Source organism: Rosa rugosa, chromosome 3 (genome assembly GCF_958449725.1).
Source record: "Rosa rugosa chromosome 3, drRosRugo1.1, whole genome shotgun sequence".
In the NCBI taxonomy this organism is placed as follows: Eukaryota; Viridiplantae; Streptophyta; class Magnoliopsida; order Rosales; family Rosaceae; genus Rosa; species Rosa rugosa.
The window spans coordinates 9,071,330-9,092,430 of NC_084822.1; the positions used below are offsets into that span (position 1 = coordinate 9,071,330).

Genomic DNA, 21,101 nt, shown 5'->3' on the forward strand with positions numbered 1-21,101 from the left:
TATTTTTGCATTCAATGGCTTTTGACTCAATATGTGTGACAGTGATATTTTTATAATCGACATGTTGCATGCTTCACATGTACTGTCATGTGCTTTCAGCTACTATTGAGTCATATCAATTGTGTAGGAGTTTTTGTCCAGAAATTTGGTAAATTGGGAGATTGTTATTGTACGCATTTTGTAAATGGAATTTTCTTCTTCTTCTTCTTCTTCTTCTTCTTCTTCTTTAGAAATTATCAAACTTATTTGGAAGAAAAGTAGTAGAGTTCAGCCAGAAATAATTTTTTTCCAACAACAGCAATCACAACAGTTAAAAGATTGCAAACTATCTTGCCCTAAATTGGAAAAAGCATCACGCATAAAGACTTAAAACTTGAAAGTGATATGTATGTTTGTGTTTTGGTGTATGTTTGGGGATTCATTACATATTTCTATTTTAATTCTGTTCATTTATCCTCAGGCTTTTGCGGAGTGAGCCAGGGATATGATAAAGATCCAAAGCTCTTCATTCATGATTATTGCAGTTATCTTCATCTGATTCAGGTCTATTGAGTGTCCCAGGTATTTGCTAAGTTCACTGAGTGACCCTTGCATGTATTGTTGTCCATGAATAGATAAAGAGAAAATGCTGGTTTATGTTAATTTATTTCTTCCAAACTATTTGGTTATTATTTCACCCTATTCCTTATATGGAAAATTACTAAGAAATACAATACAGATTATCCATGTTGACATGGCCTTTACTGTTTTCTCAAAGACTAGTGATGATGGAGAAGGAATTTTCTCAACTGGCCAGGCTTGACAGACAGCTGGTTATATAACAGAGTGCTTTTTAATTGGGAGGTAAGGCAATTAGGACTAGAAATAATGTGTTGGCTTGCTGTTTTCTATGGGATACAATAGTTTAATCAGTAAATTTTGGACATAAACTTTGAAGAAGGCAACGATTTTGTTTGGTAAGGTAATTCTTCAATGAATTTTCAAACATAAGCTGTGGGAAGTAGTACTTAATGTTACTTCAGTTGGCAATATATTGCTGATTGTCTTTTTGGTGGAAGTTTATTTGGCACTTGCATGCATCCGTTTATGTAATGATCATATCACAATGAAAGCAATATCGTTCCAGTCGAAGGAAACAAGGAAAAGTCACAATGATGATATTATATATTTATAACATGTTGCAACATAATGCGTTCATTTTTTTTTATTTTGAGGAATAATATAATGCTTTTTCTTTTGCCATTGATATGAACTAAAAGAAATTACATGTAGCTGTACAAGTTGCCAACAACTTATATGGTTAATGCAACTGTTCTTCTTAAAGCAGCAGAAGTTGGCATATTGGGTAAGCATTAAGTGAATCAATACCCAAAGGACCTCAATTCTTCAACTAGAGCTGTTAAATCCGAGAATGATGAACCGCCTTCTATAACTGCCCTCCTTGCCATCTCTCGGAGCACTTTAGCTCTGTTTCTCATTCCCTCTGCTTCATCACCCATCATGATTTCCGTCACAGCCTTCTCTATGGCCTCCCTCTTCACACTGGCTTCACTCTTCACATTATCATCCTCAACTGCAGCCCACTTTTCAGCACCAACAGCAACCCCAATCCCAAGTAACTGAGTAACCAACTTCTCATTGTAAAACTGCTCTGCAGACACTGGCCACGTGATCATTGGCACCCCAGCGGAGACACCTTCAAGGATAGAATTCCACCCACAATGAGTCACGAAGGCCCCAACTGCCTCATGCTCAAGAATGAGTAGTTGGGGAGCCCAACCTCTTACAATCAATCCATTACCTTCCATTCTCTGCTCAAACCCTTCAGGCACCCACATTTCTTTATCATTCTTTTCTTTCTTCACAACCCAAATGAATTGCTGCTGAGAAGCCTCTAGAGCCAAGGCAATTTCTAGGAGCTGACAATCACCGAAATTGGTCAGGCTTCCAAAACATATATATACAACTGAATTGGGTGTCTTAGAATTAAGCCAGTTCAAGCACTCGTGTACTCCATCAACAGAGCCTCCCCTTCCCCTCTCTGATTTATCTTTCTCTACCTTGTTGCATAAGGAAACGGGGCCGACATGCCATGATTTATTCCCCAACACCTTCCTATAGTGATCTGCATAATCCGGTTCAAGTTCATAGAAGCTGTTAACAATAATCCCATAGCTCTTCTTCTCAGCTTCTCTGGATGCTTTTACCAACTTGATGAATTCTGTCTTGCCATCTGCTTTAAGAAAAGATGGTATTTCGTTTCTGGTCGTTGTGATCTCATCTGGGAGATTAGGAATGACAAAAGATTCTGAATCAGATGAAACCTTCAACTGAGGTTGGTACTCCATCACACTCATTGAAGCACACATGGGGAAAAAACCAGTTCCATGGAAGATGAGCCTTGGAATCCCAAACTTGGCAGCAACATCAGTAGCCCAATGAAACAGAGAGTCTGCAATAAGGAAGTCAGGGCGATGTTGGTCTAAAATCTGCTCTACCTTTGGTTCAATCAGATTCATAGCTTTATAAAACTTTTCCTTCATCTCTTGGGTTGTTGCTGAGCTAGAGGTTTCAATTCCGTCAGGCAACCCTACTTCAGCAGATGGGAATTTGAAGACAAGAAGTTCAATTTCAAAACCCAAATTTTTGCTTGTTTGTATTGGTTTGGATAGAATTGTTGCATTGACAGTGGTGGTTATTATGGTGGCTTTTACACCACGTGAAGCAAATAGTTTGGCTATGTCCATGAGGGGTAAAGTGTGGCCTGAAGCCATATATGGAAGGAAGAAAATGTGAAGCTGGTGATCAGTTCTAGTTTCCATGGGCACTTGCAAGAGAATAGCTGTTATGCAATATGCACACAGAAAACACAATAATGAAGATGGTAAAGAAGTAGAAATTGAAATGAGAGACAACACACGGATAGACTGGGTATTAATAATATCAGGCATTGACTTCACTAGCATAAAAAGAGAATTGCAAGACAAAACTTGGGTGGCAAGACTATGTTGTTTGGTACGAACTGAAACAAGTTTGGACTGCAATATATATATATATATATATATATATATAGATGAAATATTGTTGGGTGATGAGCACAATCGCATCTTTAAGGTATGATGATCGGCAGGTTCTGTCTTTGATTATATGTCTCTTGCAATTGTTGGCATTACAGTTCGTCTAATATTTGTGCATAGAATGGATCTAACATAGAATGATACTAGCTCTGTTATCTCCAATATTGATATACGTCGACAATATTTGTCCAATATTGTTGTCTGTCAACTAGTAGTCGTATTTCTGTTGGCAAAATGGACATTGTTATTGTTCTGTAGGCCAATTTGCAATTTGCAAATCACAACAAGTGCTACTTCTTCAGTTGTTAGCACAGATCGAACTTGATAAGTCTAGGTTGGGATTGATGCATCTTTGTCATTTGAAAATTATATAAAAATAAAAAATTAAATAAAAAAACATTAAAAACAAACAAAAATGGTAATGTTCAGCATGAAGTCATTCAACAACAGCCCAGTATGTTAAGAGTTTACAAATAAAGACTGAAAATTTCAAACTGATAAGTATGTTTGCGTTTTGCTGTCTCTGAGAGGTGGATTTCATATGTGGATTTTAATTATATATACATTTGTTTTCAGGCTTTGTGGAGTGAGCCACTGTTGATATAGTACCAAAGCTCTTCAGCCATTATTTGCTGCACACTAAGTAGATATTGCAGTAATCTTCATCTGGTTTGGGACTGCTCAGTCTTCAGGTATATCCAAGTTCAATCTGACCCCTACCTATATTGTTTCCGATGAAAAGAGAGGAAGAGAGGTTTGGCTTCCTTATGTTATATTTTCTGCAACCTATTTCCTCCAAACAATGAGAACTAGATTTCTCCAATGATAATTCCATAGACTCTTCTGTTAACCATTCGTCATTCCATTGCAATGCTTTTCACTTGGTACAATGGTACAACCATTTCGTTTCATAGAGTCTTCTGCAACCTATTAGTCTATTACAACCATTTCATTCCATTACATTTCTTTGGCTTAGTACTTGCTACAACATTTGAACGCCTGTAGGTGCTCCTGATTTAAATTAGTAGTGGAGAATTTCCTCTTGAAGCTTTTGCAAAGCTTTAAAAGAATCAAGACGAAAGGGACCTCAACTCAGAAATTAGAGCACTTAAATCCTTGAATGATGAACCGCCTTCTTCAACTGCCCTCCTTGCCATCTTTCCTAGCTCTTTAGCTCTGCTTCTCATTGCCAATGCTTCATCCCCCACCATCATTTGACTCACAGCCTCTTCTATTGCCTCCCTCTTTACACTAGCCTCCATCTTCACACTTTCATCTGCAACTGTACCCCATTGCTGAGCACCAACAGCAACACCAGTTCTAAGTATCTCAGTCACCAACTTTTCATTAAAAATCTGCTCAGCCGAGACTGGCCATGTGATCATTGGCACACCAACAGACACTCCTTCAAGGATTGAGTTCCACCCACAATGAGTCACAAAGCCTCCAACTGCTTCATGCTCAAGAATCAGCACTTGGGGAGCCCAGCCTCTTATAATGAGTCCCTTACCTTCCATTCTCTGCTCAAACCCTTCAGGCAACCACTCTTCTTTATCTTTCTCTTCTTTCTTCACAACCCAAATGAACTCTTGCCCGCTAGCCTCTAGCCCCACTGCAATTTCCAGAAGCTGAGAATCACTGAAATTGGTCAGGCTTCCAAAACATGCATAAACAACTGTCTTGGGTTTCTTAGAATTAAGCCAATATAAGCACTGGTGCACTTCCTCAATGGAACTTTCCATGCATCCCCTCTCTACTTTATCTTCGGCTGCCTTGTTGTACAGTGACACCGGGCCTATATGCCATGTCTTCCTCCCAAACATCTTCCTATAGTGATCTGCATAATCTGGTTCAAGTTCATAGAAGCTGTTAACAATAACCCCATAGCTCCTTTCCTCAGCGTCCTTGGATAATTTAAACAACTTGGTGAATTCATTTTCAATATTCAGCTTTAAATAAGCTGGTATTTGGCTTCCTGTCATCTTCATCTCAAATGGGAAATTAGGAATGGAAAAAGACTCTGAATCAGATGACAACTTCAAGTGAGGTTGATGTATTATCATACTCATTGAAGCACACAAGGAGAAAAAACCGGTTCCATGAAAGAGAAGGCTTGGAATTCCAAATTTTGCAGCAACATTTGTAGCCCAAGGAAACAAGGCATCAGCAACGAGACAATGAGGACGGTGTTGGTCCAAAATCTGCTCAAGTTGTGGTTGAAGCAAAGTGACGGCCTTGAAGAATTTTAGCTCCATCTCTTGTGTCGTAGCCAAGCTAAAACTCTCACATTCTTGTGGCAACCCAGCCTCAACAGAGGGGAACTTCAGGAGTAGAAGTTCGATTTCATAATCAAACCCCAATATTTTCCTTCTTTGGGTCGCTTTGGAAAATTGTGGTGCATTGAGAGGCGTGGTTATTATGGTGCATTTTACTGAGTAAGACGCAAATTGTTTGGCTATCTCTATGGCAGGTACGCTGTGTCCTTGAGCCATAAAAGGAAAGAAGAAAATGTGAAGCTGCTGATGGGATTTAGTTTCCATGGGGAGTTTCTAGGGTTGCAGTAGCTTTTGGAATGCAGGTACACAGAATGATAATGATGATGAAGTATAAATGATCGATCAGAAAGAGAGATTATAACAACGAATGATTCGGTTTGGTAAGACAGCAGCTTTTGGAGCCAAGGCTTTGTTCTTATGTTTTGTTGTCTACGAACAGAAACAAGTTTAGGACTGCAATATACCGTTGGAAAGCTGAAAATCATTGAGTAATAGACGAACATAAAACATTTTTAACTCAAGGTTTTGCCATTGGACCATCAGAGTTAACATCAGAGTTATCTTATTTTTAACATCAGAGTTATCTTATTTTGACTCCATCTAACATGTACACATTGGACCAAAATATGCTGTGCAAGGTTTTGCCATTGTTGTGAACTTTATCCTCAACATGTTGCACTGCACCTGCACTAGCCAAGACTATGTTCGTTTGTTTGAGGACCATTCGTAAAAGCGTGGAAACAAAAAATTTGCCAGCTGGTTCTCCGAAATATGATTGAAAAGTGGATCTCACAAGTGATCTCTTAAAAATAAAATAATAATAATAAATAAAAGTATCTCTTTGTGGAAATGTTATATATATGGTGGGCTCTTTCATAATCGATAAGAGTTATTTAGTTAATGGAATACTGGTATGACTCATTTTTCGATCACATGTCGGTAAATTGATCATTAAAATTTTGGGCTTCCATGAGTAGACCATCTATGAAAATTTTCAATCAAAATAAAAATGCATGTATATTTGCCAACCAAACATTTGATCAAACACTTTTACAAACTAACTAAACGTTGTCAAAAGCCTCCCATAAAATGATCTTACATTTCCCACCACTCTTTTGTTGATAGAACTCTCCCATAAATAGTTTTACCTTCATCAATGACAATTATGTAGGCAATAGTCTCCAATTAATAGCCGATGAATAGTCTGTTGGCATAAGAGTGTCCCCATTGGGTTGCCCATACATATCCCATCTTGGCCCAGAATTGGCCCTTCCCTAGCCTATCTACATTGATCTATTTGGATAAGAGTCTTTCCTTCTCAAATCTACCGGTTAAAGGCGTCATCGAGATCTCTTGATGTAGGCCTCATCATATGGCCCTTGGGCCCTAAGCCCGCCCGGCCCATAGGGCCAAAGCCCGGCCCGGCCCTTCCATTAGGGCGGGCCGGCCCGACCCTTTTTTATTTAGGGTAGGGTATGGGTCACACAAATAAAGTCCGGCCCTACCCTACGGCCCAGCCCGATTGAGCCCGTAAGGGCTAGGCCCGGCCCGGCCCTAACCCGGCCCTAAAATTTATATTTTATTTTTGTTATTTTCTATTACATGTGTTATATGTATAAAACTATGGAAGTGTAGAAAATTATTTCAATTTGCCATATTAGGAAATGAGTCTTTTAAATTGAGCCATATTTTGAGAAGAAAAAAATAATTTTTTTTAAAGAATTAACCGAATAACCGTTAATTCGGCAAAAACGCCGCCGTTTTAATATAATCTTATGGGTATTTTAATATTTACCAATAATTACTGTTAACTAATTAACTGTAATAATTACAAAACTATTATTTCAAATTGGACAATATATTCATGTAATACCAATTTTGAAATAAATCAAGTAATCAACATAACTAAAAATAATCAATTGGTCGAGTTGAAACCATTTTACTAATGTAATGTTAACTTCTTAATGAGCAAAATGGGGGACGAAATGGAATTTTTTAAAATGCACCGCTGGATGTTATTTGCATATGAATATATGTTAGTGGTAGAAATTTCAGCAATTTCCGCCTTCGTTTGGACCTCGATCTACCCGGTCAACTCAATACCCTAAATAGAACATAAAACAAATATGCTCTTAACCGGTCCTTGGCAATTCACTTTTTTCGATCTTTCAGCTCCCACACTCTCATGGGTAGGGGGTCTACTTATGGATGTCAAAATTCCGCAACGTTTGTCCACGCATGGTGCCGCTCCCCTTAGGGAAGTTTGCTTGTGCAAAGCGTTGACCGCTCCGTTAAGTGCCTTATTCACGGCGGATCGGCCTAATTTCTTTACACAATACCTATCACTATTGTATAAACATATAAGAATTTTCCAATTGATCGATTTTCATTTCAAAATTTTTGGATCGCACATAATCCTTATATGCCTATTAATGTAGTATAACTAGTTTATTAGGCTTGTTACCCTCCATGAGCAAAATGAGGGACGAAATGGAATTTTTTAAAATGAACCGCTGGATGTTGTTTTCATATGAATATATGTTAGTGGTAGAAATTTCAACAATTTCCACATTCGGTTGGACCTCGATCTACCCGGTCAACTCAATACCCTAAATAGAACATAAAACAAATATGCTCTTAGCCGGTCCTTGGCAATTCACTTTTTTCGATCTTTCAGATCCCACACTCTCATGGGTAGGGGGTCTACTTATGGATGTCAAAATTCCGCAACGTTTGTCCGCGCATGGTGCCGCTCCCCTTAGGGAAATTTGCTTGTGCAAAGCGTTGACCGCTCCGTTAGGTGCCTTATTCACGGCGGATCGGCCTAATTTCTTTACACAATACCTATCACTATTGTATAAACATGAGAATTTTCCGATTGATCGATTTTCATTTCAAATTTTTTGGATCGCACATAATCCTTATATGTCTTGTAATGTAGTATAACTAGTTTATTAGGTTTGTTACCCTCCATGAGCAAAATGGGGGACGAAATGGAATTTTTTTAAATGAACCGCTGGATTTTGTTTGCATATGAATATATGTTAGTGGTAGAAATTTCAACAATTTCCGCATTCGGTTGGACCTCGATCTACCCGGTCAACTCAATACCCTAAATAGAACATAAAACAAATATGCTCTTAACCGGTCCTTGGCAATTCACTTTTTTCGATCTTTCAGCTCCCACACTCTCATGAGTAGGGGGTCTACTTACGGATGTCAAAATTCCACAACGTTTGTCCGCGCATGGTGCCGCTCCCCTTAGGGAAGTTTGCTTGTGCAAAGCGTTGACCGCTACGTTGGGCTCCTTATTCATGGCAGATCGGCCTAAGTTTTTTACACAATACCTATCAATGTTGTATAAACATATGAGAATTTTCAGATTGGTCGATTTCCATTTCAAAATTTTTGGATCGCACATAATCCTTATATGCCTATTAATGTAGTATAACTCGTTTATTAGGCTTGTTATCCTCCATGAGCAAAATGGGGGACGAAATGGAATTTTTTAAAATGCACCGTTGGATGTCGTCCGTATATGAATATATGGTAGTGGTAAAAATTTCAGTGACTTCCACCTTCGGTGTGTGTATTAAATATGTTCAATAAAAAACAATGAGTCTTTTATTACCAATATATACCATTAAGCCATATTTTGAGAAGAAAAAAATAATGTTTTTTTTTGTTAAACAAAATAAGGCCCTTTTTTGGCCCATTTCGGCCCTATTTGGCCATATTTGAGGGCGGCCCGACCCGGCCCTAACGGATCGGGCTTTTCGGGCGGGTAAGGGTTAGCATATTTAAGCCCTGGCCCGACCCTACCCGGCCCTAAATTTTGTTGACTTTGACTAGGCCCGGCCCGGCCCGACCCTAAGCCCTAAAATTTAGGGTAGGGCCGGCCCATGATGACCCCTATCTTGATGGTAGCTTCCTTTCTTTATTCATCGGTGTATTTTTTTTTTTTTAGGGGAACGGATAGATTCTATTGATAAAAATCAAACAACCGTACCAAGTCATTCGAGAGGAAGTCCAAAGACTCCTCACATTACAATCACTGCTCAATTATTCATACTACAATCCAAAAGGAAATGCAAAAAAAAAAAAAAAAAAAAAAAACCTAAAACCAAAACGAAACTGCAAAGAAAAACCACTAACAACTGAGTTTATTCCAAAACACAACCCTAACTCTTCGCATCTGCCTTGATTAGCTTAGGGCCTAGAGACCATCTTGGTGTACCCATCCACCAGTCAAAACAAAGAACAACCTCAAATTAGGGTCATATTGAGTTCAGCCCACAACAGGCCCATCAAGAGACCCGCCCAACATCCAACCTAAGCCAGATAGAGGAGAGAAAATGGGCTGAAGCCATAGTCCCAGCTCACACTCACTTCCCTCACCCTACAACCTAGGTCATCAATCACCGAAACCCTAGTAAGCTTTCCGGAGGCACTGCTACCACACCAAACGAGTAAGCTGTTGCTGCCATTCCATCGGACAACCTCGACCTTCAACCATTGGAAAAATTAGATCGGAACCTAACTTAGGCTCAATCTAGTCACCAAAAGCACCGGAGGTTTATGACCTACCCTACCACCTTGAAAGACTAGAGTCTGACATGGAAAACCCACAGCTGAAGATCCAATTCGCTACGAAACCTAGACAGCCTTCGAGCACCTACTAGGCTTCACGATCAGCTCCTCCAAAACCCCAAGCAAGCATCATTGATCTTGCAACTGCCTGAAGACCAGATCTCCCCAACAAGCGTCGACTTCGCCTTCTCACCTAATCATAGGATCCGAACCCGAAACCAAAGGCTGAATTCAACACCAACCACCGACATTGCCGCTAAACACATTGCTGTTGTCTGAAAGCTCAATGTCGGAGTGTCATATTCGCAGCCGGAGGAACCGCTAAGCCGCCGCCGACTCCTACACAAAACCTAGGGTTTCAGTATAGGTCCTCTTCTAGACTAGAAATGTTGTTCATGACTCTTTAAACTGATTATTCATCAGCGTATTTGTTTGTGCAACATATTGATTTTCATCTTTGATTAAACCCATGTATCAGAAGATCTTTCTCCTCCCTTTTTCTAGGTGGCTAAGTGCAGATCTCATTACAATGAGAGTTAAATATGTGATCTATTTGTTTAATTCTTCAGAATTCCACCTATTTAGTCACACTATTTTTCTGAAAATAGTCAAATAAAATATTTATCACCACATTTTTTTATAAAGAACTTATCTTCATATAACAAAAAACTCAATAGAGTTGATTACACTCATATTGTAACATATCCAGATAACAATGTTGGAGTATTATCAAACGACAAGAAATTTGTGCTAGCCTCAAGCCAGAGTGGTCATTACATACCCTTTCACTGCCATCTACAGACAGAACAAGAAGATGTGATGGTACCCACAGTGGAACATAGAGATAGATACACTCATTGAACATACAATGCTCTGCCATTACAGAATAGCTTGAATCCTCCTTCAGTACTACTCCAGAAGATTCGCTAGTACCATAGATGCCAAACAGTAGTGTATTTTGTTGAAACAAACCTCCAGGATCCCAAATACGAAACCCCAGAGAATTAGAGTCCCTCAATTGGGTCCACAAAATAGCCCAAGTTCAAAAGGTACTCAAAACTGATTTGGGCACCCAAAGTCCACTTGCCTTCGGCACCCAAACAAATTTGGGCCTTATATTGGGCCTCCAAAGCTTTCTGGGCACCCAAAATTCTCTGGGCACCCCCCCCCCCCATGCATCATCGCAACATCGGCGTGGCAGGGTATGTAGTTCTGCCACACACTCAGCATCATCATGCAATAGCAATAGCCACCGAATCGCTTCAAAACCGGCACCGATTTTCCCTCAAAAGCTGCCCTGACCTGCTACAAACCAAGTCCCAAAACCCTCGACCTCATATAGACAGCAATACTAGTGTGGTCTGGATCGATAGTGCCTTCCTGACAGCCGCCTCTACAAATCGGAGTCCGAACTCCAGCAACTTCGACACAAATCCGATCACCGCGCCACGATATCGCACCACCGCTTCTACTTCAGATCTGCTCATCACCTGCAATTTCAACCAATCATCCTTGAGCTGCCCTCGTCATGGTCGGACCCGACACGAAGATCCTTCCCAGTGAAGGCCACACCGCCCCAACATCGGAGGCGGGTTTCCTTTCAAATTCTCTCTAAGTAAACCAGAGATCTTGGTCGAGCGATTTAGTTCGACAGAGAGGTTGATGTGGTTGGGAGTTCACCAAAAAAAGAAGACGTTGGAGGGCTGAAAAACCATAAAACGTGGAGAGAAGAACTCCCCTTAGAGAAGAGGCCGGCGTCGGCCTCCATGAGATTACCCCGACATTGGGGCGGGTAGGTTTTGGAGAGAGCATCAAATGTCTATATATCACTACATATGACATAACTTTTTTGCTAAATAATTATACTTGTTAAAGGAAACTAAAAATATTAGAAAAACCAAATTCTAATTTTTTAATGGGGTGAAAAAAATTAAATTCTTAAATTATGAAAAGAGTTTTTAATTTGTCACATGATTAAATAAAACAAATTATAAGAGGTCAAGAGTTCAAGCCCCATTAAGGGTGGGAATGGGGTGGGGTTTTAAAAAAAAAAAAATAATAAAAAAAAAAAACAATTTTTCAATTATAAATAATAATAAAATAATTTAAAATCACGAGTTTAATTTCGTCACAGCTAGTCTATTGCCTCCGTTCGAATGGGCAAGTGAAGTAGCATCAATCCGAGTAGTACACACATAGTTCGGCATAGTGAAGGTTGTTCGTGGCCCGCTCTAGTTTCATGATGTTGTGGCCCTCCTAGTTGGTAAACCCTTTTTTGGGTCAAACTCCTAGTTGGTAACTTTGCCATCTTGTTTTTATTACAGTGCCTCTCTCCTCCGCAATTTGTACGACACAACTCTTCATGCTTCATGCAAATATGAAACCAGCTCTAACAAATGGTCTCATCTCCTATCAAAATCTAAGTTCAATATCAATCTCAACTGATGCACGGTGTTTGCAACCTTATTGAAGCATCATATATGCTCATCCCAGAATCCTCATAGGAAAACAAGTGACCTGAAAAGTTTTTTTTTTCGTGTCATAAATTGAGCTGAGTAAAAAAAAATGACTTATTCTCTAACTAGCAGTTTTGCTTTTCTATCTTGGCCTTTGGCTCCCAGTGTACCAAAAAAAAAAAAAAACACTGCTGCAAAAGTCCTTGGACTTTTTTATCCTAACTGTGGGATTTCAATTCTTCAATTAGCTTATTAAAATCCTCGTATGATGATCCTCCTTCTTCAACAGCCCTCCTTGCTTGCTTTCCAAGCTCCCTAGCTCTGCTTCTCCTTACCTCTGCTTCTTCACCCACCATGATCTGACTCACAGCTTTCACAATAGCTTCCTTCTTCACACTATCCCCAAAAAGCCTGATCCATTTCTGAGCCCCAACCCCAACTCCAATCTTCAGCAATTGGGTCACCAATTTCTCATTGTAAAATTGCTCAGCAGCCAGAGGCCATGTCACCATAGGAAGCCCTGCAGAAATTCCTTCCAATGTGGAGTTCCACCCACAATGAGTCACAAACCCACCAACACTTGGATGATCAATAATCAAAACCTGAGGAGCCCAACCTCTGATGATCAATCCCTTGCCTTCCATCCTCTCTTCAAATCCTTCAGGCAACCACTCATCCTGATCCACCTCATCTTTGCCTTTCCTCACTACCCAAATGAAGTCCTGCCCAGCAGCTTCTAGAGCCATAGCAATCTCCTTGAGCTGAGTGGTATTGAAATCGGCCACACTCCCAAAACAGACATACACAACTGAATCTGGTTTCTTTGAATCAAGCCATTTCAAACACTCATGCTCATCAATTGACGCTCCTTTTCCTCTCTGTACTTTCTCCTCTGTCTCTTTATTGCATAGAGAAACCGGGCCTATATGCCATGCCTTTCTCCCCAACCCATTTCTGTAATAATCTGCATAAACCGGTTCGAGCTCATAGAAACTGTTAACAACAACTCCATAGCTCTTCAACTCCGATTCCATAGCCTCTTTCAGCAACTGAGTCAAGTCATTTAAAACATTGTTCTTGACAAAATCAGGCAGCTGGGATCTTGTCAATTCAAACCCACCAGGCAAATCGGGGATCACAAAAGGATCAGTTTCACCTGAAACCGTATTGTAAGGCTCATAGAGTCTCACACACTCCAAAGCACATAGAGAAAAGAAGCTAGTCCCATGAAAAACCAACCTCGGAATACCGAATTTCGCAGCGGCTTCAGTAGCCCAAGGAAAGAACATGTCAGCTACAAGGCAAGTCGGTTTGAACTCCCTGAGAACCTCCTCGAACGGTGCTTGAAGCAAGCGTGTGGCTTTGAAGAACTTGTTGACTAATTCCGGCTGGGGTAATGAGTCAATAGTCTCAAAACCTTTCGGCAGACCAGCCTCTTCACTTGGGAACTCGATGGCCTTGACATGTATGTCAAACCCAGAAGAGGGTTTCCTCGATTGGGTCGTTTGGGCGAATCTGATGGCGTTTTGAGGGGTGGTGACTATGGTGATCTTGACGCCATGTGAAGCAAAGACCTTGGCCATGTCGGAGACTGGGATCATGTGGCCGTGAGCCATGAAAGGGAACAAGATTATGTGAACAGAGTCATGGCTTTCGCTACCCATTTTAGATTTCACAACTTAGAATGAAGATGAAGGTGAAGAGGTTAACTTATATATAGAAAATAGTAGGATCAATGGTATCAAGAAGACAAATGTTCTTCTTGCACACTACTTTACTGTAATAGTTTAATATGGTAATGGCATTACTACTCATTGTCTACTCTTCTGAAAAAAAATCAAAAACCATTACCTGGAGGGAAAATTGAATTAATACAAAGAATTGAGGAACGTCAATAGTCAAACAAAATAACAAATGGACCACTCGGTCCAACATGGTGTCGGAGGAGTCCCTTGAACCTTAACGCGCACGTAATTGCGGGAAGTATATAATATAATTCATGTGACATCACTGCTTACGTCATCACAGTGGATGTTTTCTCCGAATCAAATGCATGTGACGAGAAAAAAGAAAGGAAAACGGAACTGTAGAGTTTTGACTTTTGAATGTTTCCAAAAACAGAGGTTATTTTCGGCACCATAGGTTAGAGTTTTGAGTAGTAGTACCAAAAAGTGAGTACAAAATTATGTGGCATTTGCCACATCGACACAAAAAAGTTATTTTTTTTAAACAAATACTAGTAACATGGATTTTCTGATTAGCTTAGGAAATTTAATATTGAATTCTTTTAAAATTTTCTTTTCAAATTTTGAAACCTTAACTACTACTCCCGTTAACTCCTCTCAGCGTGCTTCCCGCATAAGATGCAAGTATCAAACAAAACTGAGATTGCCACCATAAGACCATCTCCAATGGATTGGTCATTTGAGAGGGTGGAGCTTTAACGGTAAGAAATGAAAGAGAAAACCCTTCAACCGATCTGTCAAATCCAACGTGGATTTGACATTCCAGTTCTCTCTGTCAAATTTGACAGATCTCCCGAAACTGTCAATTTCTTTCTTTCATCTTCTTTACTTCTGCCTCCTTCCTTCTCTTCTCTCTGTTTCTTCTTACCCAGACCATAACCATTCATCCCAGACCACAATCATTCATTCATGGCAGAGTATGAGATCAATTTTAATTCGAAAAGAGAGTAAGATGATGGTCGATTGCGGTGGTAGATTGCTTGGATCTGGATTTGGAGCAAGATGATGGTCGATTGCGGTGGCAGAGTATCAGATCGATATCGGCGGCGAAGCTTGATTTGGAGAGAGAGATTGAAACAGAAAGCTTGATCAGCGATGTTGCTTCACTACTGTTTGGACCCAAAATGAACATTTTGGCCTGACAAGGCATGTGTTGAAGAAATTGAGCCAATGTCAGTGGCTCAAGCTATATATTGTCTACAAGCTCGAAATATATATTTAGAGGCTAAATAAAGCCTACTATGGAAGCATGGAAGCATGAAAAGTCAAGTTTAGCACATTTTCCTACTTAGGCTAGGAGAAACCGAGCTAAACAAGGAAGTAGGGGCGGCAGACTAACCAAATGAAATCTAAATGAGCTAAAAATTTCCAGATTAATACTAGACATTCCAAGGATCATTTCTTATGAAGAGTTCCAGAGCTAGTTTTGAGTGGAAGCCCTTCAAACAATCAGTCCAATTTTCTACAGAAGCAAAACTGGAAAACTGGACCTGTAAGAGGTCCAGCAGCATTTCCAGCCCAACCGCATGGAATAAAGCTCTGAAAATTTGTCAGGATGATCTACACTCATAGTGGAACATTTTTTATGAAGAAGTCGAAGGCTCATTCTGAAGGATTGTTGGAGAAATAATTGAAGGAATAAAGGGGCAGAAACTGACCTAAAACCAGCTCAATATTCACATGTTCATGTTTCCTACCCACATGAAGAAAGCTAGATGCTTTTCTTTTTTTCCTTGGATATATTTTTCTACTACAATATCTTTAATAGATCATCATCACTTCCATGTTTTTGCACCTTCATGCCTTGCTTTCATTTCATCATTTCTCTATCTTTTCCATATTTTACAAATCACTTTCATACTCCACTTTCATTATTTTTCTTCCACTCATCATTTCACTCTTCTTTTTCTTCCCTATATAAACACCTTCTCCTCTCATTCTAAAACACACATACACATTCACAACATCAAAACATCTCTAAGATGATCTAAGTTCTCTTTCTCTTACCGGTGATCACACTCCTAGTCCTAGTCTTCTCAGAAGCCGACTTTCAGTGCCACTAAACCCTCTGTCAACGTACTTCGGTCCTAGTCTCCTCGAGAGCCGATTGTAGTACCACGACCAAACACCGACACCAAGACACATTCACATTCAACAACAACATCTCTAAGATGATCTAAGTTCTCTCTAGAGCAAACCTCTCTAAGAGCAACTCCTCTCCTTCTCTTTCTCTTACCAGTGATCACACTCCTAGTCCTAGTCTTCTCAGAAGCCGACTTTCAGTGCCACCAAACCCTCTGTCAACGTGCTTCGGTCCTAGTCTCCTCGGGAGCCGACGGTAGTGCTGCGACCACAACAGTTACAGAACCAGCCAAGCAAGGGTAACGCCCTAGCAACCCAGCCAAGCTAAAGTCACGCTTTAGCAAGATCTCAATACTTCCCGGTGATTTCGCTCTGCTCAATCTGCAATATTGAGTATCAACTTGTGAACAAGAAGAAACTTCAGCAAAGTCCTCACCACGAGGCACAAAGAATCCCACGACGAGGTTGGTGCTCTCCTCGTCTACAATCGCTTGATAGAAGTCAGGTCAAGGAACACCCCCGACGACCGCACCCGAACGGTGCTGGCACGCCCGCACAAGAAAAGAGACTGTTGACCAGCTGCAGCAAAATTGGAGCCAAACAACTACAACAAAAAAGCTAATTAGCGAGGAACAAGTTTGTCGCTGAAAATCAAAATTTCCTCGCTATAGTGCTTTTGCGAGGAAAATATTTTGGTCGTCAGTTCCTCGCAGTAGGGTGGTCAAGAAAAGTTTTCGCGAGGAAAATACTATTTCCTCGTCAAACCCTTTTCGCGATGAATATATTTTTTCTCACCATTATTCTTTAGCTACTATTTTTTTCCTCGCCTAAACTCATATATTTCCTCACTGAAAAAATTTTGAGGGCAAGAAAATAGTCGTTAAATATATTTCCCGATAAAATATATTTCATCGCTAAACTATTATTTCCTCACCAATGATAAGTAATAATAAAAAATTTAAAATACACTTTTTGAGACAAAAATAATTTTGTCGTTGTAGATAGCTTTGGGTGAGGAAGTTTTCTCTCGCTATAAGCTGTCTTCAACGAGGAAATTTTATTTTTCTCATACTATGTATCCTTTTAGCGAGAAAATCATTCCTCCCTAAACGTACTCAATAACGAGGAATTTTACTTTTGTCATTGTATATTCTCTTGCCCATAACGAGAAAATTCATTTATGTTGTAGTTGTTTGATTATGATGAGGAATAATATTGTAGATCGAATAAAGATGAGTAGACAAAAGAAATATATATTAAAATTAAAGTAAGAACTCAAAGTATTCTCTTACAATACCGAAGATAATAACAGTTAATACCGAAGATAGTGTGTTCGATGACTTATTTCTTCCAAAATCTACACCTTAACGAAATAGGAGGTGTCCTCCAAATAAAACGGTTTGGATCGTCAAATCATAGTGGTCTCATACACAATTCCTTAACACGTGAAGATGTCATGTATACAAGGTGGACGCAAGATCAATAACAAAGAAATAGGACTTATATATATATATATATATATGTGTGTGTGTGTGTGTGTGTGTGTGTGTGGATATATATTTATATATATACATGTATACATAAATATAAATAGAATTAGTATAGAGATGAATTGGAGTTAAATTGACTAACCAAGCAATCACTCCTAGTAGTCCTATGATTATATAGGTGCAAAAAATCAATTGAGACATTAACATTGGAAAGTGTTGTTTAAAGAATTACAATCATTGTATTTATTTAAAAATAGTTTTGAACAAAATCTGAAAAAAAATTACAATTGTTAGGATTCGGCCTCTAGACAGAGCAGAGAAAGCAAATCTTTAAGTGATGTCAATTACGTACATTGGTTGTCGGTGAGTTGTGACCTGTTGGTAAGTTATAATTCCAACATTGATTGGTAAGTTATAATTCCAACATTGTAAAGGGTATGAGTTCGATTCTCACTGACATATGTAAGGGTGGAGTGGGAAAATGATTTTTTATTTATTTAAAAAAAGCTTTTTAAAAAGCAAAAAAAAATTACGTACATTGGCTTAATAAATTAGTCACCCATAAAATAATAAATAATACAATGCGGTGTTTTTAATATATATATATATATATATATATTAAATAAAATATTAATTATTGTAGTATTACAGTCAATAATATTTCAACACATTATAAAAGTCTTTTAAAACTTTCAACTATGAAATAATAAGTTTCTCGTAAAATGTATATTCAATTAATGAAAAAATTATTCATGGTAAAAGTTTATTTTTTCCGAGGAAACTCGTAATTTGTCGCCATTAATTAAATTTGGCGGGACATACACAATATTCCGCCAAACTAATAATGAAGAAAGCGTTATTTTCTCGCTAATTGCTGTTTTTGACGATGAAATGATTCCTCGTAGAATACATGCTTTAGCGAGGAAACTATAGTTTTGTCGTCATTGAACTTGGTGGGTCTTACACAATTTTCCACCAACCAAACAACGAGGAAAGAGTTATTTCCTCGCTAATTATATCTTTTGACGAGGAAATGGTTCCTCGTAGAACACAAAGTTTTGGGAGGAAACTATAGTTTAGTCACCGTTGAATTTGGCGGGTCTTGTACATTTTTCCGCGAAACTAATAACGAGGAAAGTGTTATTTCCTCGCTAATCGCTTCTTTTACCGAGGAAATGGTTCCTCGTGAAACACAGACTTTTAGCAAGGAAACCATAATTTTATCGCCGTTGAATTTGGCGGGTCTTACAAAATTCTCTGCCAAACTAGTAACGAGGATAGTGTTAATTCCTCGCAAATTACTTATTTTGACGAGGAAATAATTCCTCGTAGAAAACAAACTTTTAGCGAGGAAATCATGGTTTTGTCGCCATTGAATTTGGCGGGTCTTACACAATTTTCCGCCAAACAAATAACGGCGAAATCATTATTTCCTTACTAAATGTCATTTTCGCAATGAAAAAATTAGTCACCCAAGCCTTATATTTCCTCGCTAATAACGTGACGCTTCAGAGACCAATTTATGGTCACCTTTAGTGATGAACTAAAATATTCGTCGTAGAAAGTGATATATAGTGAGGAAAATATATTCCTCGTAGAAAACTTAAGAGCATTTAGTGATGAACCAAAATATTCCTCGTAAAAGGTGACATTTATTTAGGAAAATAAATTCCTCGCAAAAAACATGGTCGCTAAAAAGACTTTCTGTTGTAGTGCTTGGATCTGCTCTTGCTGTGTTTTAGTTTTCATGGGTTTTGAATCTTGGAATCTATTGATTACAAGTCTGGGCATCTGATGTTGTTCTTGTAAAAAAGACAGAAACAAAAACAAAAACAGAAAAACCAGAAGAGATGTCGAGAAGAAGGAGAAGTTGAGGAGAGAGAAAGGATGTTATGTGTTTGTAAATAATACAAATTGTTTTTACTTTTTCTTGAACAAGTAATCAAAACAATTTAAAAAATAAAATATTTTTATTATTTGACCAATCCATTGGAGAATGAGTGTAGCAAAAATAACACTGCCACATCAACCTTCAAATTTGAATTTGACACAAGCATTTTGAATACTCCATTGGAGATGCTCTAAGAACTCATTGCTCATGGATAAAGAAAAACCGTTACAACATCAAAAACAACAAAAACTAGAGGGGACTTTTTCCTTTGGGAACAGAGAGGTCTTTTTTTTGCAACTATTACACTCGTAGTCTCTGAAGGATGAGAACCAACTATGTATCATCCACATCGAGAATTCAAGTATTATATACGTCATTAGTCCGATCCTTTTTAGGAACTACCCGTAAGAACGACCTTGCAAAATGAATCCCTTTATCATAAAGAGATTCATTATTCCTGACCCTGCTTTACCTTTGATGTAGCCCTGCTTTATTTGTTCAATGCAAGTGGCATTATCCTCATAAATGCTCGTAGGGTCATCTGTGGTAGACTTCAAATCACAATTGCTTCGAACATGCGTAATTATAGATCCAATCCACATATATTCACGAACTACTTCGTGAAGAGCAATAATCTCTGCATGGTTCGAAGATATAGCGACTAGGGTTTGTTCTATAGACCTCCAAGATATCGCGGTCTTACCCATGGTGAACACATAACCAGTTTGGGAATGATCTTTGTGTGGGTCAGAGTGATACGCAGAATCAACAAACCTTCCAAAATACTAATATCGTTTTGAGATGGGGATAGAGGACGCAGGCCAGTGTTGGCGACGTTCCTAGTGTGTGATGGGTCCGAATCCATCATCTCTGTGTAGGGATAGAACAAGCTCATATCAATCGTACATCTCAAGTATCGAAAGATATCTTTTACGCTAGTCCAATGGCGTCGCGTTGGCGCAGAGCTATACCTAGCTAACAAGTTCACTGCAAATGAGATGTCCGGTCTTGTGCATTAAGCTAAGTATAATAATGTGCCTATTGTACTCAAGTAGGGCACTTCTGCCTCTAGCACATTCTTCTTCCTTTGGATGAATATGACACTTTTTAGCATCAAGACTACGGACGATCATAGGTGTGCTTGAAGGCTTGACCTTGTCAAAACGCCTAAGCATCCATCAACATGATGCTCAAGTTCCAAACCGAGACATAATCGTGTTCTCCCAAGATCTTTCATCTCAAACTCGGATTTCAAGTGTTCAGCGGTTTCCCTTAACTTTTTTAGGGCTTCAAATAAAGATCATGTCACCAAAATGAACCGCGATAGAATATGAAACTTGTCATGAAAACGCGCGGACATATCCCTTCCCAATCAAGTAATCGTTTCAACCTTATTGCAAACGCGCTCCGTGGTCTAGAGCCACTTGACTTGGGTGAATGAAGTCCACCAGGAACCTTCATGTATATTCCGTATCTAGATCCCCATAGAGATAC

General features: G+C 39.1%; 3 protein-coding genes across 3 annotated transcripts; all 3 read right to left on the reverse strand.

The window, feature by feature from the left end:
* Positions 1-463: 463 nt before the first annotated feature.
* On the reverse strand, positions 464-3,109 carry LOC133740045 (UDP-glucose flavonoid 3-O-glucosyltransferase 7-like). The gene has a single exon (XM_062167875.1). The coding sequence runs from the start codon at positions 3,105-3,107 to the stop codon at positions 1,362-1,364; it is 1,746 nt and encodes a 581-aa protein (XP_062023859.1). The 5' UTR covers positions 3,108-3,109; the 3' UTR covers positions 464-1,361.
* A 544-nt stretch (positions 3,110-3,653) lies between these two features.
* LOC133740046 (UDP-glucose flavonoid 3-O-glucosyltransferase 7-like) lies at positions 3,654-5,967 on the reverse strand. The gene has a single exon (XM_062167876.1). It carries the CDS (start codon positions 5,615-5,617, stop codon positions 4,148-4,150), a length of 1,470 nt encoding a protein of 489 aa, XP_062023860.1. The 5' UTR covers positions 5,618-5,967; the 3' UTR covers positions 3,654-4,147.
* A 6,094-nt stretch (positions 5,968-12,061) lies between these two features.
* LOC133739600 (probable UDP-glucosyl transferase 73B6) lies at positions 12,062-14,265 on the reverse strand. The gene has a single exon (XM_062167385.1). The coding sequence runs from the start codon at positions 14,061-14,063 to the stop codon at positions 12,618-12,620; it is 1,446 nt and encodes a 481-aa protein (XP_062023369.1). The 5' UTR covers positions 14,064-14,265; the 3' UTR covers positions 12,062-12,617.
* Positions 14,266-21,101: the final 6,836 nt, after the last annotated feature.

Excerpts from the sequence above, each read along its gene's own strand:
- LOC133740046 (XM_062167876.1), bottom strand. The coding sequence starts at position 5,617 with ATGGAAACTAAATCCCATCAGCAGCTTCACATTTTCTTCTTTCCTTTT.
- LOC133739600 (XM_062167385.1), bottom strand. The coding sequence starts at position 14,063 with ATGGGTAGCGAAAGCCATGACTCTGTTCACATAATCTTGTTCCCTTTC.
- LOC133740045 (XM_062167875.1), bottom strand. The coding sequence starts at position 3,107 with ATGCGATTGTGCTCATCACCCAACAATATTTCATCTATATATATATAT.